This window comes from Rutilus rutilus (genome assembly GCF_951802725.1).
Source record: "Rutilus rutilus genome assembly, chromosome: 8".
Taxonomy (NCBI): domain Eukaryota; kingdom Metazoa; phylum Chordata; class Actinopteri; order Cypriniformes; family Leuciscidae; genus Rutilus; species Rutilus rutilus.
Genome location: NC_140222.1, coordinates 33,610,495 through 33,634,779, shown reverse-complemented (window position 1 = coordinate 33,634,779; position 24,285 = coordinate 33,610,495). Strand labels below are relative to the sequence as shown.

General features: G+C 36.0%; 2 protein-coding genes across 7 annotated transcripts; both read left to right on the top strand.

Moving 5' to 3' along the window:
* Positions 1 to 5,319: 5,319 nt before the first annotated feature.
* On the top strand, positions 5,320 to 12,402 carry LOC311295641 (sarcalumenin-like; the record flags this gene model as incomplete). The annotated part of the gene is made up of 2 exons (XM_084417107.1): positions 5,320 to 5,332; positions 11,553 to 12,402. 2 exons carry the CDS (start codon positions 5,320 to 5,322, stop codon positions 12,356 to 12,358), a joined length of 819 nt encoding a protein of 272 aa, XP_084273233.1. The 3' UTR covers positions 12,359 to 12,402.
* Positions 12,403 to 17,316: 4,914 nt separating this feature from the next.
* LOC311295526 (T-lymphocyte activation antigen CD86-like) lies at positions 17,317 to 24,159 on the top strand. Of its 6 annotated transcripts, none has more exons than XM_084416974.1 (7): positions 17,317 to 17,397; positions 17,500 to 17,710; positions 19,109 to 19,222; positions 19,337 to 19,545; positions 21,192 to 21,229; positions 22,512 to 22,693; positions 22,873 to 24,159. In XM_084416974.1, the coding sequence occupies exons 4-7, from the start codon at positions 19,465 to 19,467 to the stop codon at positions 23,115 to 23,117; spliced, it is 546 nt and encodes a 181-aa protein (XP_084273100.1). In that variant the 5' UTR covers positions 17,317 to 17,397; positions 17,500 to 17,710; positions 19,109 to 19,222; positions 19,337 to 19,464; the 3' UTR covers positions 23,118 to 24,159. The 6 variants fall into 6 exon arrangements, 5 of the variants coding, with proteins under 5 accessions (XP_084273100.1, XP_084273101.1, XP_084273102.1 ...); XM_084416975.1 differs by having other exon boundaries at positions 19,081 to 19,222; XR_014628342.1 differs by having other exon boundaries at positions 17,500 to 19,222; positions 22,370 to 22,693.
* The last annotated feature ends 126 nt before the right edge of the window (positions 24,160 to 24,285 follow it).

The following is a 24,285-nucleotide window of genomic DNA, read 5'->3' as shown; positions in this document are numbered from 1 at the left end:
AATTATTATATCAATGTATATATATCATTTTAGTACTTATTTAAATAAAATACTTACATTTGTAATTATTTTGTAATTGATTTAAAAAGGTTTATCAAATATAAATTAAGTAACGAAGATCATAGACAGTACAAAAAACAAACATTAAGCTACACTTGAAATTATGAATTTGAACGTGTATAAATGTGTACATGTTTGTCAAATAATGAAATATATACATAAATGAATGCCTATATAATATTGTATTTTTATTAAACGTACAAAAACATTCATTAAACAAATAATGAATGTCCTGTCTAAAAGAAAAAAATAATAATAATTCTCAATGACCCAAAAAACATATTTTGCTATCATTTAAGTTCAGTTTTACATCTGTAGTATTTCCATACATTCTTGTCTTTGTTTTATAAAACAGCTATAACTTTAAAAACAGGCTTGATATTTGTTGTTCTGAAATCAGAATGAACAACAATTCTGAACTAGATGTTACAGTTCATAGAAAAACTAAGTTTCTAGTGTTACAGCTTAAAGACCCAAGACCAGATATGATGAAAGAAGACCAGGAGTCGTGAGGTTCAATCAAATAAGTACAAATTTACTGAAGAATAGTTTCATCGGTAGAGCCAGGCATCAAATTCTCACGGGGTCGCAGGCCAGAGACTCTACTGTACACAAAATCTCACACCAGTTATACCATTTCTGAAGGCATGATTGACATCAGTACATACATGTTGGCTACTTCTCATTGGCAAAAGAACAAAGTTAAAACAATTCTACACTTATGTACAGATAGGAGGGTAAGTCGACATTGTCATCCGAGTCCAAGATGGTCCGGTGATGACCTTGGAGGTCGTAGAAAGGCGTCTTGGGGTCAGCTGTTGCATATTACAAGACCTGTACAGAGCATTCAACACACACAAAAGCACAAGGGAATCGCAGTTCCTCCAAAAGTAGTACAGATAATGTTCACTTTTAAGAAATACACATAAAAGTACAATTCTGTGAATCAGATCACATAGTGTTTGACCCCTGAAACCTTAGTAAGAAAGACAGATGTTAGAAAAAGATAGACAAGTTAGAAAGAAAGAAAGAAACTTTAGAGTAATGTTGCTGTCAGAGCATAAACAATATCTGCAATATGAATAAGTTACGACGATCAAAGTTCAAAGCAAAGGGAGACTTTTTTTTTTTTTACAGAAATCACACACACACACACACACACCTGAAAAACAAAATTAATTGGGATCAGCCTGATGTCTTTTGATGACAATTATGGATGTTGGGTTATCCGTAAAATAAAAGTTATGGGGAAACAAAACCACTGTAATAACTTACCATTAGCATCAATACACCGCAGTCCACAGATCCCAACTGAGCTGGAACACCCTGGAAAAAAAGAAATCTAAATGGAAAAACTAATATTTTATTTCTACACTAAAGATAGCAAAGAAATCAAAATTGTTGCAACATGAAATCAAACCCTTATTTTTAACAAGCTTCCAAGATCCCGGATCCATCTTTATTGCAATTGACCTTAAAAAGACGAAAAAAAAAAAAGTTTGTTATTTTATACACACGAGAGAAAAAGCAGGTGTAATTTATTTTTTAAATGCCACTGTCTATTCCCATCTAAAGCCAGAGAACAAAGTGTTGAACTGAACCACTGGACTAATATGTAAACCTCTGAAGCCCGGTTTCACAGATAGGGTTTAGATTATGACAAGATTAGGCCTTAGTGCAATTAGGACTTTTATAAATATGCCTTAGAAAAAAACATTACTGTTGTGAATCTTAAAAGAAACAATGGCACTGACATTTTAAGATATGCAAGTGTAATTTGCTTTCAGTTAAACATGCATTTTAGTCTGGGACCAGTTTGAGCCTTGTCTGTGAAACTGGGGGTGAAAGTTATATGGAAAAAGTGAACAGTTCCAGTATATCTTGAATAGATATATATAAAATAATTTAACATACATACATATACATATCACATACATACATACACACACACACACACAAATACATACATACACACATATTCTGGTCTCATCTGGTGATTGGGTCCCATCCAAAAAATAATCAAACAAAGAAAATAGACACTGAAATGTCAAATTTTCGATACAATCTAGAATTTGTATAAAAAAAATAAAAAGATAAAAAAAACAGTATGCCTTTTGCCTGCTTTGATCAAGACAGGATATAATACATTTAACATTATGTTCCTTATGTGAAAACATACCAGTGAGTTTGGATGGATTTCCTTCCTGGCAGTATGTTTGTCCGTCCCCAGCAATCTGTGACAGGCTCTGGTGAACCTACAAAAAACAGAAGTTTAGAATATGGTGAAGTAATGTTGATTAAAATGGTGTTTTGTATTAAAACATGGCACATTTGGGATATGTTTTGTTAGCGTTGCACGTGTATCATCAAGGCTGAGCTTGTCAATAATTCCAATAAATCAGCATGAGCTTTATTCTAATCAATAGATTAAGTTAACATGTTAACAAACGCTAATATTTAATGATAATGGTAACGTAGTATTAGAAGTTAATGATAGCCCCTCACAAATGGTGCACAAGCTGCGTTAACTTTCTACAAATGATTAAATTAACCAATTCAACTTAAGTAGTCACAGATACACTGTCTCTAACATAAAAGTTAAACTCCAACGTACAGAGCAACAATTATTTATTAATCTGATAATATATACGACCTTACCGAGCCAAACACCGCCGCCATTACTGAAGATTCGCCGGCGCCACCATTGGCTGCTGTCGCTTGACTTAAAGTTAAATGTGATTGGTTGCTACTACGTTGGACGATACTGATTGGCTGTCACGAAATAGCAGGTCCCTCCTAATATGGCAGGGCTTCCGGCTGTCAACGGCAGCTACTTCCGGCTGTCAACGGCAGCTACTTCCTGCTGCCAGCTGCCGATTTTTCGCTGAACCCCCTCTCAAAAAAACTTTCATTCGATCCCTCCGTCCTCGCGTCTTTTCCTTGCAGCCTTCCCTCGCATCCTACAGGGGGCGGAGCTGAGACGCGAGGAAAGGAAGCGAGGAGAGGAAACGAGGATGCACAAATAAGAATTGAGAAGCACCCCAAGTGCACAGCACACAGATACGCAGTGGCTCCTATTTTCGAGGACATGTATGATGTAGCAGAGTCGCCAAGGAAGCGAAAGAGATAATTAAAACGTCAACGCGACAGGCAAATCAGCAAGACCAAAGTGAAAGTCAATATTGGAGTAACTTTTCCCAGATGGAAAGAGCTCATGTGGAGCAAAGATTTTAAAACGGACGCCGAAGTTGCCAGCTTTCTTCTCGACAGGTAATTCAGCCTATTTGTGTAAATTCTAAGTTTTATTGTTGCTCGTCTAACCATAGCATGGTTATGCATAACGCCGGAACGACCTCTAGTATAACTTGCGTTACTTTTCCTCACGTCAATGGTGAAAAAGTATTGTTTACCTTGCAGGGTCGGCGCCACGAGGGGGCCCCAGGGGGCCTGGCCCGGCCACCTAGGTTACTGTGCCCCCTCACCTCTGGTCAGCACACCACCATGCCTCGGAGCGCGATTTCATCCGTTGAGACTCAGCAACAGGCATGGTGACGGTTCCACTGTGCCCTCTTATTCCTGACATATAATTAACTACATATTGTCGCTGTCGCCTGTCGGGTGGAAACCTCGTATATCCAAATTTGGTCAATTTCATATTTTTTCACAAATTGATGCTATTGGTCAGTCCCCACGTGGTACTGTTATTTTTACAAATTATTAACCAATCTAAAGTGTTGAAAATAGCTTGAGAGCAAATCTCTTAACTCCATTGGACACTTAACTGTCTGAGAATCCTCATAACTCCACCTCTTCCTCACTCCGCGGCGGGCGGGAGGCTCGCGGCATTTTGTCTCCTCAGGATTGAAAAGTCACAACGATTAAGAAGTCCTCGTCGAGCAACACGTAAAGCAAGCCTTAACTCTGATTTTATCTGTGTTAAACTCTATTTTTTACAGTCTATGGTTAAACTATGATATCAGTTATTGATGTATTTTAAATGTCTACTTATTACTAGGCTTATTATTACTAGGCTTATTATACGTGTGCATTGAAGTTTTAAAATGTATCTAATATAATACTTGAATTGAATTAAATGTTTTGGATACCAGCATTAAATTATTGTTTTTATTATTTTACTGACTCGAAGTTGGCACTGTGCATGTAAAATACCCCAAGTAGCAAGGTTTTTATTTATGGGAGAAAAAAGGTAGGTCTACTGGTCTAATTTCCGCCTATTAGACAGCCTAACGTTAGTCAGCTCATCGTTTTTTGTTCTGCTTCACTTATAGCTCTTAAACCTTTAAAATGGAGTTTAGGAAGATGTATGTAACCAGTCGTTAGCTTTGGTTAACTACTGAAGCCTTTTCTCTTGTCAAAAGGCTCAACGCGACCGCTGACTTTGTTTGCATGCAGATTAATTTCCGCCTATTTTAGACAGCCTAGTATTTTGGTATTGCATGCATCACTCATATCGATTAAACATGATTTTGGGGAAATGTTGTGTTAATGTTGGTACACAACAGTATAGGATAGCAATATAAGGTATAACACCAACTTTAACGATACAATGTTTAATAACTAAAAAAATATGCCGTTTTTTTAATTTCCTGAGAGATACGAGGATTCCGCCCGACAGCGACGATATATATAGGCCTATTTAAAAAAAAAATATATATATAGCCTATATATTTTTTCTTTTTGTAAATTAATTTAGTTTTACTAGAATCAAATCAGCTTTGCAACTTTGCATTTTCACTTGCGACAGGCGATTAAATAAATTACGTCACTAGCAGCTCGTTAAGTATTTTTTTTTTTCAGTCAACTTCTACTCTTTATTCATAATCTGTATTCGTCTAAAACACCTAACGTGCTTGATCATTCAAGCAATCATGGATTTATAGAGGTTGTTGTTGTTTTAATTAAAAGTGGGTGTATTATTATTATTGAGGGTGGGAGAGGTATGCCCCCCCAGTGACACAACGAGGCCCCCTCGTTCCATATGTCCTGGCGCCGACCCTGTTACCTTGTAACATAAATCTGTGCTGCGACGGATCACAGGTGATGAATAGTTTTAAAGACGCAATTGGACGAAGTCGAACTGGAAGTCATGTTAATCTTGGAATAATACGGCCACCGTAGGAGTTAAAACGCCCTCGAAATTGAAAGGAACAGAAATATTCACTGGGTAGTCATATCATATACAATTTCACCGCTAGATGGGGGAAATTATCACACAGTGTAGCTTTGAGGTTACGTACGATGACGAAAGCACGTTAGTGCGAGCCCTCCCATAACCCACAGAGAATGCATTGTAGTGCCTGCAGTTAAAAAAAAAAAAAAAAAAATTTCTTTGTATGGAAGTCTATGAACACTCTGGGCGATACTCGGCTAGAGTAAAATCGCCCAAAAAGAGGCGGTACTCCACAGAATGTGACGCATCCCGCATTCTCAGACCCTTCGTTTTTCGAGACAGCGCCTCCTATCAAATTCGATCGGATAAACATGTGAAGAACTTATGCCGAAACGTGAGTAGCCTATCGTCAATTTTATTTAGCTAATCATACTCATTCGATTTCTTTTTTAATCAAACTACTTTAAAGCTCATCAATACACCAACATATGAATAGTCCATTTAATATTTGTAAAGATAGTCTGTAACAAAATTTGAGCCGTTAATGTATGTTTTTTCGCCTTTTTTCCCCGAAAAAATTTTGATAGCTAACGTTAGCCTTTAACCTTGGACTTTTTGTAGACACGCCATTGTAAAAATTTGATTAAAATTAGTTGACATTAAAGTAGACCAATTAAATACATTAAGTGTGTTAATATCAAAGAATGTCGATCATCATTAATTATTTAATCAGATTTACCGTTTGACCTTTTTTTTTAATTACCGGACCTTTTCTCCTAAAACTGTAAATTGAATTAACGTTAATTAATGCCGGAGCAATTATTTTACTTTATATAATTTATGTAGACTACTTAAATTAGTTCTTATAAAACGTAAGTATTAAAATGAATCAATATTAATTTAACTGTGATATGAAGTTGTTGCCAGCCATTTACAACTCATACAACTGCCTAATAATCAAATTTACTATGCCTTCACTATGTATTAACCCTCTGGGGTCCTTCGTTTAACAGTCACACTCAGGACCTGGAGGGCGGGATTAATATATATATAAAAAAAATCATATATATTTTTTTTTTACTTGTTTTTTATAATATTTTTTCTTTTCTTTTTTGGTGTTTTGAGATAATTTTATGATTTTAATTAATATTTCTGCAATAATTATGACCCATTTTTTCCCATTGAATATAATAGACATTTTTTATATATTTTATTTTTATTTTATTTTTATAAAAAAAAAATGTGTGTGTGTTTTTTTTTTTTTTGTACTCTTGATGTTTTAGAGATTCACCCCTTCACTATTGAGTCCTTTTTTTCTGCATCCTGGCTGATTTGTAGATTGTATGCACAAAAAAAATTCTGTGTTTTCATATTTTTGACAATTTCCCATTCATTTCCTATGGGGGTCATTTTTGACCAAAGAGCAGAAGTGTGACGTGCTTGGATCATGACCCCAATATTTTTTGTGTGTTCACATACCTAATACCATAAAAGTCACCAAGTTTCGTAACATTCCGATGAAGCTGTGATTTTTAAAAATTCAAAACAGATTTTTGTAATCTGAATTTATTAGTGTGTATGTGTATAAAAGTGTGTTTGTGTGTGTGTGTGTGTGTGTGTGTGTGTGTGTGTGTGGATGTGTCTGTTTTGCACCCTTGATGTTTTATAGATTAACCCCTTCACTGTTGTGTGTTTTTTTTCTGGATCGTGGCTGATTTGTACGCACAAAAAAACTCTGCATTTTCACATTTTTGCCAATTTCCCATTCATTTCCTATGGTGGGTCCATTTGGACCCGAAGGACCCCAGAGGGTTAACAATATTTTTGACAATGGCATTCATCTTTTATTTTAGTGAAGTCGAGGAATTTGACAGAGCGTTTGCAAAAAGAATGAAAAAAGAAGGAACATTCGACTGCCAGAAAGTAATTATTTTACCTTTTTTTTTTTAATGCAATTGAAGACGAAAAGTAAAGTCACTAACACAATTCTTTCTTCCTTTTTTCTTTGCTTTGTCCTGTTTACAGCAAGATGATGTTTAGCTGATCGTTAAATAAAGTACAGAATTGTTTATTATTGCTGTTTTGTGTATTCTTTTTTGAGTTTTGCTTTGCGTTCAAAATATCAAAAAACAGGTTTTGTAATGTTAGCATGGTATAATGTTAATTGGACCATTACAAGGTTGAACTGAAAGAAAATTTGGAATTTGAATAAAAAAAAAAAACATTGTAGCAATATAATATCACATAGTATTTTTCAGAAGATAGTTCAATCTGTAGGCTAATTGTATCCCTTCCATCAGTAATTTTCTTTCAATTACACCCACGCTCAAAAAATAACTACTGGGTAATTTGTTAGTCAGAGAACACAATGAGGTTTTTTGGCACATGCATTAAGCAGGGAACGCAAATATTTATTTGGATAACTTTAAATAAAACGAGACCGTAATATTGCATCCTATTGTTTTCAATGGCATTTGGATAAGGGTGTTTTACGATCTTCTGAACAGCAGGAGGCGCTGTCCCGAAAAACGAGGGGTCTGAGAATGCGGGACTCTGGGTGCGGGACTGCTTCGAGTCTGCAGCTTCATAATATTGGAGTGACTTGACGCTGATTGGACTATATCCAGAGGCAGAACAATCAGTCTCTAGAACAGTTACAGCTAGCGTAAACACTGTTGAATATTGAACAAAAAAAAATCCCTCCCTTTCGCACTGGTGGTGCGTCGCCCAATCGCCCTAATGAAGAAACCGCCCCTGCAAAATGTTATTTTGAATAGTATCTGAGGGATCCATTGGATTTATATGGTAGAAAAATAACAATTGCAGCCTCTTGAGGGCAGCAGAGGAAACATATTACCAGAGCCCATCTACGGAGAGCCTGCCCACTCCCTATTAAGTCCTATTGTACCGAATTTTGGTTGTAGTTCCACCAGAGTTCCACTGGGGGCGATCGCCCATGAGTGCAAAATGAATGGGAGTCAATGGGGCTAGACAGCTAAATTCGTCTCTTTCACCCGATTGCCATTGAGAAATCTCAGATTTGATTGTAGGTTTTGCAAGTTCAACATGGGTTATAGGTCGAAAGTTGAATGAACGAGTACTTATGTCCTTTCGATTTCTTACAGGTTGAGTTGTTGTTGCCCATAACACGCTAGCATTCTGCTAATGAACGCTGATTGGTCAGTGAAGGACTGATTACGACTAGCGATACCGCTTGATTGCCGTAAATCAGTATATCTGGTCGTACGATGTGTATGACGTCATTGACACTTTAAAAGACTTTTTAAAGCAAATAAGTGACTCTAAAAAAATCTAACACCCAGCGATGTGTAATTTCTTTTCATCTCCTTTCGAATAAAGCATTCAAATTACTAGACAAAAAATTATATCCTGAGAAAAGTGTATTTTGATGGGTATACCGCCATAGACCTCCATTCATTCTGCACTCGTCCTGTGAGCGCCCTCATATGGAATCAGAGTGGAACTGCAACCAGTTCAGAAGCCGGAAGTTTACTGAGAGTGAAAGTTCTCCCCTTATTAGACATTCTCTGATATTACACTGTGTTGCTTGACTTGCCTCTGCATGATGTGAAGTGCTGTGTTGAAGGAGAACTCCGGTCAATTTTAACATTGAGCTCATTTTTTTGTACATTTGGAGTGCTGTCAGTAGCCTACAGAGAACAACGACAAAAATCGGTGTTGCCTACACCGTGTTATCCTCTTTTTAAAATTTGCACCCTGTTGACTTCAATGGGGCAAGTTTTAAACCTGCGTTTAGCCTACTTTAACATCCTTGATTTGTCATTACAAGTGCACAGCCATGTGAGTGAATTTATTTAGAGTGAACACGGTGAATCTGACTGCAGTAGATGTGAAAGAAATGAATAAAAATGATAATAATTCAGCCAGCGAAAATACCTGTATTTACATCCTGTTTTCGGTCGAAGTCCATAGTAATCGATTGTCGAGTTCACGCGCATAGGTTTAGTACTCTTCATTGGACCCTGGTGCATCATCCTATAAATTGCAACCAAGTGGCAAGCCGTTGTGTTTCGATTTTTTTCCCCCTCCAAACCAAGATGGCCAAGGGTCAATCAGACATGCCAAGTTGCTCCGGAATATCCACCCATTCCTTCTATCCTAGGAGACTCTTGTAGGTAAAAAAAAATATTGCAGCATCAAGCAATATCTAATGAGTCATATCACAGTAAAATTTTCCAAGTTTTGATTTTAGATTGAGAGAAAACTCTGATTAATCACATGTCCACTGTAGTGGACGTCATGCATCAACTGCTATATTTCAGCTGCAATTCATAATTATAATGTGAATATTGTTTTTGAAACTTAAAACTTAATCTGCAGTGACTTTTTTTACTGTAAATAAATGTATTTGTATTATTAGAATGTAATTTTCATTGACATCGAAAAAAGTCATGTGATTACATAATGTATGACACTTGTAATGCATTACTTTATTTGTTAGATCAAAAAGTAATCTGATTTCATAATGCATGTTATTGTAATGCGTTTTTTTTACTCATAACATCAAAAAGTAATCTGATTACATAATGCATGTTACTTGTAATGCATTTCCTTACTCATAACATCAAAAAGTAATCTGATTATGTAATGTGCATTATTGTAATGTGTTTCTTTACTCATAACATCAAAAAGTAATCTGATTACGTAATGCATGTTACTTGTAATGCGTTTCTTTACTCGTTACATCAAAAAGTAATCTGATTAGGTAATGCACATTACTTGTAACACATTGCTTTACTTGTAACATCAAAAAAGTAATCTGAATGTGTTATGCATGTTACATGTAATGCATTACCCCCAACACTGATCATTTCAGATGAGATTGAAAAAATGTATCGCTAGGTTTTCTCAGAGGAGGGCTATGATAGAAATGTGCATGTCCATCTTGAACATAATCAGAATGATCAGCTAATAAGGGTAAATCTCCATACTCTGATACACTGGAGGGAGCATCTGAGTGGTTTCCACAGTTGACAGACTGTAGAAAATTCTGATGGAATCACGTCCTCATGTTCTGATATCAAAGATACGCGAAGTGCAACTTGTATCAAGTTGTATGAAGCCTTTGCAATATTTTGCATTTATATTTTTTGTATATTTTTTATATTTTTCACATGATTTGATATAATTGTATTGATTAGTTTGTTAAATTCACATACTTTATCTGTTTGATTATTATCTTATTGTGTATTTAATTTGGTCATTTTTAAAACAGTAAGAATCTCTCACCAATCAGCACAATGAGCAGAAGCCCGTTCATCAGACCAGATATGATGATAATAATCTGCCATTGTGTCTGATTCTGATCAGTAAACTCCAGCGCTGTATGATTGTGACACTCAGTTAGTTAAGTTGATTCTGTAATGAAAGTGTTCAGAGTTTGTTAATGTCAGTCTCCAGCTGGAACACAATGACTGTAATTTTATAAACCTTTAATATCTGTAACATATTCATCTCTGTGTAGAGCAACCAATGAGAGTGATAACTAGATGTACCGCATGGCGGTGCAAAATATGACCGCCGCTCAGGCCTGCACTGGCTTTCCACAAAAATAAATGACGTGGAGCAATTTGGCTGTATTGCGTGTTTATGTATATACCTAAAAAAAGTAGTAGTATGTGCATGTCTGTCTGTGTGTGTGTGTATGTGTGTGTGTTTGTGTGTGCGCATGTGTGTTTGTGTGTGTGTGTCTGTGCATGTGGATTTGTATGTGTGTGTATGGGTGTGTGTCTGTGCGTGTGGATGTCAGTGTGTGTGCATGCTTGCGTTTGTTTGTATTCCTGCATGTGTGTGTGTGACAGTATCATCCTAAACCAGCAACCCTTCGCTCAACAGCACCATCTACAGGCCGATGAGTGTACAGTCACTAAATGTGCACATAAATGAATTTATTTTATACCCCCCCATGGATGAAATTCTACGAAACTTAGCAGAGGATACCCCCAGAGGATGTCAAGTTAATTATACACATGAAATATGGTGCAGTTCTGAACATCTCCACTGAAGATAGGGGCGATTAAAGCAGAATAATATTGCATTATGCATTAATATTGCATAATCCTGGCTTTCTCTAAGCCCTGTCTGTGAAACCAGGCCCTAGTTTTTTAGTTTTCGCGCCACAGATTCACTAGTGGTGTTTCGGCTCCACTGAATACATAGCTTTCAGAGTATTTTAGTACGGTATTCCCTCAGTATCTAAATTCGTTTTTTTTTATTATTTTTTTTAAATGAACCATTTCTGAATAAGAATCAGATTATAAAATAAAAGTATAACATTCTGCCTTTGAGCACGTTTACAATTTGTGTAGTTGTCCTTTAGGGTACCCCTATAGCGAAGTGTGCCAGTGGTTTATCGACCGTGCTGACCTCATCTTCCTGGTGTTTGACCCAACCAAACTGGATGTAGGATTAGAACTGGAAATGCTGTTCAGACAGATGAAGGGACGCGAGTCGCAGATCCGCATCATCCTCAACAAGGCCGACAGTCTGACAACCCAGGACTTAATGCGTGTATACGGCGCCCTCTTCTGGAGCATGGCCCCCCTGATTAATGTGACTGAACCCCCACGCGTCTACGTGAGCTCCTTCTGGCCGCAGGACTACAATCCTGACACCAACAGAGACCTTTTCAAACGTGAGGAGATCTCCTTGCTGGAGGACCTAAATCAGGTCATTGAGAAACGCCTGGAAAACAAAATCGCCTTCATCCGCCAGCACGGCATCCGCGTGCGCATCCACGCCCTCCTGGTCGACCGCTACTTGCAGACGTATCATGAGAAGTTGGGCTGGTTTAGTGACCCACAGGAGGTTTTCCATGATATCGTCAGTGACCCTGACAAATTCTACATCTTCAAGTCCATTCTGGCCAAGACCAACGTGAGCAAGTTCGACTTGCCAGAACCGGAGGCGTACCGGGACTTCTTTGGAGTGAATCCTCCCAGCGGCTTTAAGGTCCTCTCCTCATACTGTGGCTGGACGGGAGGATGCATGCTGGAGAAGATTGATAAGGCCATCACAGATGACCTGCCGGCTTTGCTCAGCAGTTTGGCAGAGAAAAGGGAAGCCAAGGAAGAGGCAGCTGCAGAAACCAAGGAGAAACCCCAAAACCGTTGGCGGAGACAGTAAAAGAAGAACGGAGTGAGGGTTTATTTTCTACCTGAGGCACAATCGGTCAAGTCTGAGGGCACCAAAGCGTTGAATGAATGGATGGATGAGAATACCAGTTATGAATAAATGGTTATAAATAAAGCAAGGAAGGGAGGGAGTAAAAGTGACATAACATTTGTGAGATTCACATAAATGGGAAGCCAGTTAAACACAGAGACTTTTACCAGTCTGTATAAAACGAAGGGAATCAGTGTCTTTTCTTTCGGTTATTCTTTTTCTTCCTTGTTCTAATTTAAATCGGTTTGCAAAACATTACTTATTTATACTATGTTCAGAATAAATATAACATGTCATAATATTATTTATTTCTTGTTTGAATGTCATGTGAATATGCTATATATGTGGTAGAAAGTTTATCTTGACTTCATTAGTACTTCAGTTCCACTTGTACATACTGATCATTTTCCTTTGTGCAATTTAGTGGTATACGAGTTGTTGGTAAATGAGATGAGAATTTCATGTTGAGTTCGCTCATATTACTGCATGTTAATCCTGTGGTGACATTAACGTGTTTTTTTGTGGCTATTGATTTACACAATATGGAAAATAAACTGGATATTTACGTCAATAAAATACCTAAATAAGTGGATGAATTGTGAGACAAATGAAAATGATTTTTCACTTCAACACCCAAAATGTCCACTAGATGGCGTGGCATTTTATTAAACTGACTGCAATAAAAATTATGATCACAGACAGTTCAATGCAATAACCTCTGGTTTATTAAAAAGTATACTGTTTATGTAAATTATCAGTCTCATCTGTTTTGATAGCGGCAATCTTATCTATATAGAAAGATAAAATTTCAAAAAGGTAATTTGTGTAAAACATTTATACACATGAAAGCAAGTATTTATGACTCCTATATAAGGGTTAGAATTGTGAATGCTGTAGCCTGAGTATACAATTGATAAGAGTTTTTAATTGAGATTTGCACTAAATACTGTGTTGCTAGTTATTCTCTTGTTTGTTTAACCATCTGCAGCAGTGTGTACAAGAAATAAAAGCTGTACATGCATGGCGAGTCCACAGCCTGGTGTTGGTCAAATTCCTGAACACACTCTTGTGCCATAAACTTTCCCATCTGACACGACACAGCATGTCTCAGAAACTGGACGTGATGAATGTCTGACACAGGAAGTGCGGGACGATTATCACTTGGATGTTACTTATCTGATAGATCAAAGGTCAAAACACACCCAGAAACTCAGGTATGTTTCTAGATGATGCTGGAACATACAGGCACACACTCAATGGGAAAATACCATCCATACTATACTTCTATTGTTTTTAAGTAAAGTGGATTAAACGTACAACAGATATAACCCTGAAGAAAACTTTTTTTTTGGACAGGCAACTTTTTCATGACTTCACCGGTGTTTCGTAATTACTGGATAATGATTTTTTAAATATAATTTGACAATTTACACTTACAAAAAGTTTGGAACATTAAAAAGATACATTCATTATAATCATTTTCATTACTTTTTAAGATTTCCGTTACTTTTCTAGGCCTGTAAATCACTTTTTTATTTTTTTATGTGGCGGTCATAATTATTTTTAGTTTTTTTTTCCCGTCAATCTACTGAATTTTCCGTCAACGATACCAGGGACACCAAAACACCGGGGAACATGAAATTTGGTGGGCATGTAGCCCCACTAGACTTTTACGGAAAAATTTCGTTTGGTCCCCGGGGGCCAGTCCCCCCCCGCGCTGGGCCCCTGCAAACCCAAAAAATTCAGTTTTTCCTAAATAACTACTTGAACCGAGGAACCAAGGATGAAGAAATTTTTATGGTATGTTGGTCTTAAGGGCCCACATCAACCTAGCCCATGCACACACACTGACATCCACACGCACAGACACACACCCATACACACACATACAAATCCACATGCACAGACACACACACACAAACACACATGCGCACACACAAACACACACACATACACACACACACAGACAGACATGCACATACTACTACTTTTTTTAGGTATATACATAAACACGCAATACAGCCAAATTGCTCCACGTCATTTATTTTTGTGGAAAGCCAGTGCAGGCCTGAGCGGCGGTCATATTTTGTACCGCCATGCGGTACATCTAGTTATGATTTTCATACACGTTTAAAAAAACTGATGCAGTAAATAACAAGTAATGAATAATAAACATTCACACTGTACATCAATATGTTTTGATCAATCGAGGAGTAAATGAACTCACCGGTGAAGTGCAGTCTGGTGCTGTTGCTGAGTTTTGGAGGTGTGTGTGTGCTCATACAGTAATAAACTCCTAATTCATCAGCGGTCACATTATTAATAACCAGACGATGTTTAAATTGCAGTGAATATTTATTTCTGAATGTTTTATTTGAGTAAAAAGGTGCTGTTGGAGTTGAGGTTGACCGTAGAATCACTGTTGGAGGATCTGGTGTTTTCAGTAAAATCCAATAAACCTCATTTTCATCAAGATCACAGTTTATGGTCACATTTGATCCCAAATCAGTGAGTTGATCTGACACTGCAGCTCGACAAACAACAGATTAACACTATAATATAAAAAAAAGCATCATTACTATTAGCCTACCTGATTAAAATCACAGTGAACCTTTAACATAAAGCCATTAATGGTAAAGTACTAAAGAGTTAATTTAAACATATTCATAAAATGTAATAAACTCACAGAAATGAAGCTGAAGGATCTTCATGTTTCTGCTTGAAACTGTTGAATCTGATGAAACCTGGTTGATGAAGTTAGTTCTGCTGCAGCTCTGAACCAGACAGCAGAGGAAGTCAAGTTTGCTCTGACCACATTCTACACACTTTTTTTTTTTTTCATATAACATCTCACAATCATCATTACTTTATTAAGTTATACATGGTAGTAAATTGCTATTTGTCACATAAAGCCAACACACTTTCATGACAACTCATAATCATTTGAATAAGATGCTAAAATCATACGATATACAGTCCAACTTAGATTGTACTAAAACTTGAATAGATTTTCTTTTCTTCCTATTACATCCATGGTCAGGTTTAGATTTGAATTTGTATGATTTCATCTTGTGATCCCATGCAAATAATTATGAATTCTCATGAGACTGGGTTTCTGTCTAGTCACACTGTGGAACAGAGAAGAGTTAACAGTTTCTGCCAAGTGACAAAGGTTTGGTGGGTAAACATGGTTCTCTTGGTTCTCTCTGTAGATGACGTTGGCTCCTTCGTTGGCCAGCTCCAAGTCTGTTTCATTGGCCAGCTCCAGGTATCCTTTATTTCCAATTGTCACGCCCAGCCTCCCAATCCCTTCTCCTCTGTTGACTCAACTCCATCGTGCTTATTAAGTTATATAAAACAACATTTTAAACATTATAAAAAATATATATAAAGGTAAATTACTGTGTGCGCCTCTCAAACCATGCAGATTAAGAAATTCTTTTTCAGACTACATGTTGTTTCTCTGAATCCATGTTCGTTGTTTTGACCCAAAATGACGCAGACCTGCTCCAAACTCAACCGGGTCATGTGACACATTACAGTTTCTACTTAAATCTTACTTTAAGAACCCCTAACTTTAAACACCACAAAGGGCATACATTATAAACATCGGCTTCTGAAAATCACATTTGTTTTTAAATTGAATGAGGTCAAATTGACATTAATTTATAACAAAAACATAAATACACATCTCAACAAAAAACATGTCCTTTGACGAGTTACAAACACACGCATGTCCCTGTGTGTTTCAAGTTTCAAGTTTGGTTTACACATAGCACCATTAAAACAGCAGCAGCTGACCAATGTGCTTTACTAACAGAATTCAAATATAAAAATAATCATCAAGGAACATTAAAAGCAATGGAAAAATGAGTTTTAAGCAAAGATTTAAAAATCTGTAATGTAGGAGCAAATCTAATGTGAACTGGTAACCGGTTCCAGAGTTTAGGGCCCACAACAACAAAGGCACGTTCTCCTCTTTGTTTTAATCTGGCTCTGGGAACAGTGAGCAATCTATGACTACCGGAGCGAAGAGCTCAAGAAGGGTTATGAGATAAAAGTTCAGATAGATATGAGGGGGCTAAGTTGTTTAGGAACTTAAAAACAAAAACTAGGGTTTTAAACTCCACTCTAAACTGCACAATGCAAAGATGCTAACACAGGAGTAATGTGAGTGAATTTACGGAGGCCCAATAAAAGTCTTGCTGACGCATTTTGGACCAACTGGTGACGGGCCAAGGAAGTAGCTTTCATTCCACAATACAGTGAGTAACAGTAGTCTAAATGTGATAAAAAAAACAAACATGAATTACTCTTTCAAAGTCTTGAAAAGAGAGAAAAGGCTTAATTTTGGAAAGATGACGGATATGAAAGAAACAAGATCTAACCACTGAGTTCACTTGCTTGTCAAGTTTCAAGTCATGTTTTTGACAAGAATTTTGGCTTGAGATGTGACATGATGATCATTAACCAACTTTGTGGGAATGCCACTAGGGGGACCAGAAAATTTAATTTCTGTTTTCTTTTCGTTTAGATTGAGAAAATTGGATGACATCCAGATTTTTACATCCTCCAAACACTCCGGGCCCAGGATGATGTTGCCTGAGCGTTTAAGGGGAAAATAAATCTGGGTGTCATCAGCGTAGCAATGAAAAGGCACCATGCTTTTGGAAAATAGAGCCCAGAGGGAGCATATAAAGAGGAAAAAGGGTAGGACCCAGTATAAAGCCCAGCGGGACAGTTTCTCTCTCTCTCTCTCTCTCTCTCTCTCTCTCTCTCTCCAGAATGAGGATGTACAATAAACAAAACCACAAAACATACTTTCCCAATCACATGCTCATCTAGTCTGACAACAATCCTGAGTTTATCCTCCCATCAGACGTCAGAGAATATCAGCCTCAGTCTCTCAGAGATTGTTCAGTCTGCCAGGATGAAAACAAGAGAGAGGAACTGTGAGGAAGATCTTTATGGATTTAGCCCAGATATGAAAAAGAAAACAGGTAATTTATTATTGTAGAAGATTAATTTTTGTTTTTAAATAATTTTATCACAAAATTTAGCACTGTTGTTTTCAATTCTCTCTCTTTCATTTTCTTCTGTAGGTCAGAATGAGGATGTTACTGGATATTCTGCGTTCTTGTCCTGCTGTTACATAGATAAACTAAAGTCAAGGCACGAGTGTGTATTAAAGACTCAGTGACAGCAGGAATATATGAGACATCATTCAGAGAAATGTTTCAGTTGAGGATCAGGATCCAGAACACAGTGTTTTCTCAGAGGAGTTTAAGAAAGAAGCTTCACTCAGATACTCATGTAAGTCTGAGAACATTTACTCATTTACTGCTGTTCATTTGGAAGGCAGATGATTTAGTAGTTAAAGTTGATGGTTGTGTACTTGTAAAGACAACATAAGTCAATTATCCTAGTTGTGTTCTGGATAATTAGTTAAGTGGTGTAAGTATGGCATGGAAAGTTTTAGGAAAAGTTAATGCTCGAATTAAATGTATATCTAGATAGTTTTTTAAAATAAATAAAGTTTAAAGGTTCTTGCTACAGGTCTAGTACAAAGTCCACTTGAGTATGCGTGTTGTTAATAAATGACTGATTTATCCAGTATGTGGATGACAAAGTTAAAAAGGTCACAAAATAAATTATTGAGAATAGTTTTAGGAAATCATTCTTTTACTCATGTGGATAATGGACACTTTCAGCAGATTGGATGATTACCCAATGAAAGACGGTTAGCATTCCTGAAAGTAAACATGGTACAAAAAGTAAGACTTTGTATGGACGTTTGAATATACAGGTGCGCAGGAGTGGAATAAGTTGCCATTGGACAGTAGCCTAAGGTTTTAACGGATAATGTTGGTTTTAGTATAAGAGTGAAGAGATTTGTTTTTAGATAGAATGGCTTAATATGGAGATATATGTGTGTGTGTGTGTGTGTGTGTGTGTGTGTGTGTGTGTGTGTGTGTGTGTGTGTGTGTGTGTGTGTTTTTTTTTTGTGATAGCTTTTGTGTGTGTGTGTGTGTGTGTGTGTGTGTGTGTGTGTGTGCATGGTTTGTTGTGATGTCTTGTAAAAAAAAAAACACAATACAAATAAGTTAATGCAACTTTATTGTATTATCCTTGACAAAGAAGTTGTAATAATGTTGTATTGCTACTTTTATGAAAATCAAACTCAACGAATATCTGCGCATGGCTGATCAGTTCACGTGATTTCTGTTGACGTCACTTACGTCTCATGTCATACATAGAACTCATGCGGTACGGAAGCTGAAGAGCTACGAGACTTTCTGGTGAAAAAGTAGTATTTCACCCTAATTTCAAAAGTATTTTCATATGCAATATAGTCAAATAAAATATATATGACCAGAGGAGAACTGGCCCTCCGACTAAACCTGGTTTCTCTCAAGGTTTTTTTCTTCACTGTCACCTCTGGCTTGCTTAGTTGGGGACACTGAATATTAATATTCAACAGTATTATTGATCTGACTGAACTGTGATGTGTTGTGTTGAACTGAACTGTGTTGTTTGAGAACTGAACTGAGCTGGATGATGACTTTTTTTTTGCAGAACTGCTTTATAGATGAAATTAACTAATTTAATAATTGATTATCTTTACAATGGAACTACTTGTACTCTAGTTTCTCCTCCCATCAGTCTCTTCCTCCTCCCATCAGTCTCTTTCTCCTCCCATCTGATCATCAGAGAATATAAACCTCAGTCTCTCAGCTCTTGTTCAGTCTGTCAGGAAGAAAACAAGAGAGAGGAACTGTGAGGAAGATCTTTCTGGACTGAGATCAGATATGAAAAAGAAAACAGGTAATTTATTATTGTAGAAGATTAATATGTTAATTCATTTTTAAAAAACATTTTTAAAAGCCAGACTGTATTTCCTTGTTAAATTCAATTCTCTCTCTTTCTTTTTCTCTGTAGGTCAGAATGAGGATGTCACTGGAAGCTCTGCAATCTTGTCCTGCTCTTTCAGTGATAAACCTGTCAAGACATGACAGTATATTAAAGACTCGGTGACAGCAGGAATATATGAGACATCATTCAGAGAAATGTTTCAGTTGAGGATCAGGATCCAGAACACAGTGTTTTCTCAGAGGAGTTTAAGAAAGAAGCTTCACTCAGATACTCATGTAAGTCTGAGAACATTTACTCATTTACTGCTGTTCATTGGTTTACTATACATGGTAAAAAAAAAATAAGAAAAACTGAAAATGTTTTTAAATAAACATATAAACATTTACTGTAAATAAATTTATGTTTTTATGCAATTAAAAACTATGAATTACCAGATAATTTAGGCAGTAAAAACAGTACGAGGACATTACACATCACATATGATTATTATTATTTTTAATAAATAATTCTTACCAGTATAATGTACATCAGTGTGTTTTGTGTGATATTTTATGTAATTTAATACATGTTTATTGCATTATTTTAGTGTTGTGTGTTACCCTGATGGTTTTTTGAATTTCTGTTTGAACCGTGCACCGTCTATATGAGTATTACCATGTTTTATTAATAGGCCATTTCTATTGTGCCTCCTGTATTATTATGGTGGTTATTGCAGTTTTTAAGGTAAAGGCCGATTTTAAAAGTTAAAGTAGGCATATTAAGTTAAAGTAGCCTGTTCATGATAAGATTGGCATCCTGAAAAACTGGAACATTTTCACTGCATTTTTTACTGTAAATTTAACGAGATATTTTTTTTACAGTCTAGTCTAACCAATGAAAATGATAAATAAAACACTTTTAAAATAAAATAAAATATAAAGATAAAATAAAAAGCTTTTGTCGTATATTTTATTGATGAATTAATGTGTATATGTGACAGACAGATGATTAGAGATTCAATGACTAAGATCAGAAACATTATTATATTAATAATGGTGAAAATTCAGCAGAAGATCAGGAGTCTGGATTATAGCCTACTGAAGTAAATTTAAGATGAACGAAGATCTGCGTATGTCTGATCATTCACGTGATTTCAGTTGACGTCACTTACGTCTGATGTCATGACGTAGATCGCTTGGCCAACGGAAGCTGAAGAGCTACGATACTTTCTGTTGTAAACAGTAGTATTTCACCCTGATTAAAAAGTATTTTTAAGCAATATAGTCAAATTAAATATATATTGGTCCACCATGATAATCAGGTATGTTTGCTGAAAGCAGAATGAAACGCTATTTGCACACACGTGTACTGTAGATGGAGGCCAATGAAGGCCTGGTTTAGCTTGTTGCTCGTGTTTGTGTTTATCCTGCTATGTTTCAGCAGTGAAGGCCTGATAAGGCTGAAGGCTAAATAAATGCTTTATTTTAACTAAAAGTAAAAAGGAAATATTTTAAGTGTTAAAACATTGAATTGGTTCATTAATGAATTTAAAGCTTATATGCATGGTTTATCTGCTTGTAACTATTATCTGGATTAAGTGGTTAGCAGTTAGCATTAGCTGTTTGAACTGGTGTGCAGGGAGTTTTAGTTGATAGTAGTTTGATTTGAAGTAAATTCAAGTGTTTACCAATAGGATCAGAAGGGTAAAGCTGTCCCCTTAAAAACATTTACTGCCAGTTTGTATTTAGAGATTAACGTTAATTGAGAGGCATCAGTGATCAGTAATAAAACTAAGTATGGGAGGGACACCCTATCCTATCTTACATCTTACCTTTATTATGTGTGTTATGTGGGAATCAAACTCATAACTTTAGTGTTTGTACCGTACTATTCAAGTTGAACCAAATGAAGTTAAATTAACTTGTTTTTTCTGTTTCTGCAGTTGTGGCTTCATCTGTGTGTTTGCGCTGATAAACAAAGGTGAGCATCTGAACAAACTACATTTGAAAGATAAATTACTGCCACTGACTGTTAAAGTTACAGTTACAATTGACAATCTGCACAGAATGTTATATGAAATTCTGCAATATTATAATCCAGCTGGAAAACTTCCTGTGAAATGTCTTTTGCTGGTGTGTCGGTATCTTCAATGTTCTGAGGTAGCTTTAACAGCATCAATAGTGTAATACTTAGTTTATAATCAGATTATAGTCACTTAATTAGTTAGGCCTAGCATTAATTTAGTTATTTAAATGCAAGATAACATAAAAGACGTGTTCCTCCTCAGCAGAATTCAATTCAACCATCAGTTTTCACACTTTCATTTAAAAATAATCATCTACACACTGTAAATTAAAGATTTATTGTGAACTTTAGATTCATTGAACAAAATGGGAGTTTTCACAAGTGCTCTGAAATCAGTGAGTTTGTGTTAAACTGACTGACAGATTCTGTTATCATAAAGGGAGAGTGCAGTGCTCACTTTGTGTCATTTATTCGCAAGAAAACATATTGTTTTTATGAGACTTTGTGAATACTTCATACTTCACCTTACAGTTTATTTTTAAACTTAGTGATTTTATCATGTTTAATATTAATTCAAAAGTGAAACTTGAAAAAATATTACAGGAAATGGTTAATTTGACCCAATAAACGCTCCTCTTCCCTTATCTCAGGTTATAGTGGTAATTAATGTCTTTTTTATTATTAAATAAAAGTGTTTTCTATCAAATGTTGCATTTCCTACATCTTACAACATTTGGTTTTACAAATGGGGACAATCTCAGAAGGATGAACAAATAATGTTTTTGGTTATCACATTGAAAATAGCATTTGAACTACTGGAAAAATGTTGCGTGTGTGTGTCCAATTACACACACTGTGTTTCTTATTCCAACGTTCCCATTAGATTCAAGTCTTTATTGCAACCAACAAAACTGTTGTTTGCAAAAGTGTGATAACTGCATTAAAATATAAATACAACATTAAAAAGTTAACCATTGATGGCTTTGTGTTGAAGAACAGAATGACAACTAACAGTTTACTGGAATACCCAAGCTGGCTTATTGTAAACCAGGAAGTAACTGTGAATATAGTCAATAACAGTTTGTGTTGTTTCAGTGTCTCTGCAGGAAACAGTACGTCAGGCTGTTATTGGTGGTTCTGTTCTCCTGCCGTGTTCTTCCACTAAAGTTTTTAAACTTCAAGATATTAATGTGTTTTGGAGACATAATGGCGTGATTGTGTGTGATATAATTCCCAGCAGTCGTTCACTAGAGAAACAGGATCCAGAGTATAAGAACAGAACTGAAACTTTTCCAGAGGAGTATGAGAGAGGAAACTTCTCCATCAAACTCCACAAACTTATTTCTGCTGATGCTGGAGAATACACTTGCCTCATCTCACACTCATCTGAAAAACCTACTGTACAGCTGATCATCAACGGTTTGTGAAACTGAATAGTGCATAACGTTTTTAATTTAAAGTTGGTTGCTTTAAAATTTAAATACTGCAAGGAAATGATCCATTTTTAATGTTCACTAGTGATGTTTCAGTCTGAATGCTGCTGCATAGACTTTATCTTTATCACTGTGAGGTAATGTTTTTTCTGAAACTTTTTTTAGATTCAACACCAGAAAGAGTAACCATATCGACTGAAGAAGAAAACCGAGGAGAGACAGATCTAAACAGTGTGGAAAAATCATCGCCTTCGCTCTGGGTTGTCATTACATCTGTAATTATAGTTATAGTTACAGTTATAGGTATAGTTATAGGTTTAATTGTAGCTTGGCGGATAAGAAAGAACTCAAGCAGTCGTAGACACAACATGAGTTCAGACGCTCATGAGGTTGCACACATGAATCAGTAATAGCTGATAATAATGATAAAGCAGTTGGTATGTGACACAACTGTATAACTGTAACAGCAGCAACTGTAACAGCAGAGTCAGTGGAGGAGGCTGATGCTTTCATTTTGCTGCCACAACTTTTAGATAGAAATAGTAAGAAATAATCATAAAAGTGTGTGAAGGATTTGGTTGAATAACAGAGAACAGAATATAATCATGTATATTGAGTGAGTGTGTGTTGCTGTATTTCCTGCTGATCACATTAAGCCTATAACAGTTTTATTGTACAGCTGTTAGGATGGATTTTGGAAAACAGCATTCTTCCTTTCATTCATCCGTTCGTACGCATTTCTCATATCTGGCACTGAGCTAAAAATATGCTAATATGCTAAAAATTTAAATAATCACATAAAAAAAATCTAAATTGACTAAGTCCTAATTATGATAAAGAAGTCAAAAGTGCTGCACCTCAAACCATCAGATTAATCTGTGCAGAAAAGTGAAGTGACTCACAACTCTAGTATTTACCAGAACTTAATGTTCTTCCACAAGTATTTTATTCTGCAACTGCTAAAGGACCAAACGTTACATATTCTTGCCTTGACTATTTTTTTTTATATATTTTGTACCCTTTATGATTATCACTTTGAAGTAAAGTGCTTTTACTAGTGCTTATAAAGTGTGCTACTGTGCCTTGTATTTCCACTTATATTTATATTAAAGTTATATTTATATTTTACAGTTTTATGATGTAAAATACTGTTTTGTTTTATTCTTGCCTTATACACTCTTGCATTCTTATTAACAGAATGAGATCCTAAAAAGTTGCATTTTTGGCTAAATTTAAAAGACAAATGAGTCTGTCAATATGTTGCTGTCTTAACAATTATGTAAACATTCATCTTGAAAATATTGTTTTATTTGCTGGAACTGAATTGTTAAATTGTTAATGTACTGTCTTTAATATTCTCATGTATAAACAGAGGAAACAAGGAGAATAGTTTCATTGTATTTGCATGATCTCATGATGTTCAAGACCCAATAAATTGTTTTTATGAAATAATGCGTCTGTCAGAATTGTTTGGATATTTACAATCTTATACTTTCTACTAACACCAAATGTTTTGCATTTACATTTATAAATTTGGATGATGCTTTTATCCAAAGTGTGAAAGCAGAAATGTGGTTT

Coding starts and splice junctions, on each gene's coding strand:
- LOC311295526 (XM_084416972.1), top strand. Junction 21,230..22,369: donor GTTTGCGCTGATAAACAAAG/GTGAGCATCTGA, acceptor GTGTTGTTTCAG/TGTCTCTGCAGGAAACAGTA. Junction 22,694..22,872: donor TGTACAGCTGATCATCAACG/GTTTGTGAAACT, acceptor AACTTTTTTTAG/ATTCAACACCAGAAAGAGTA.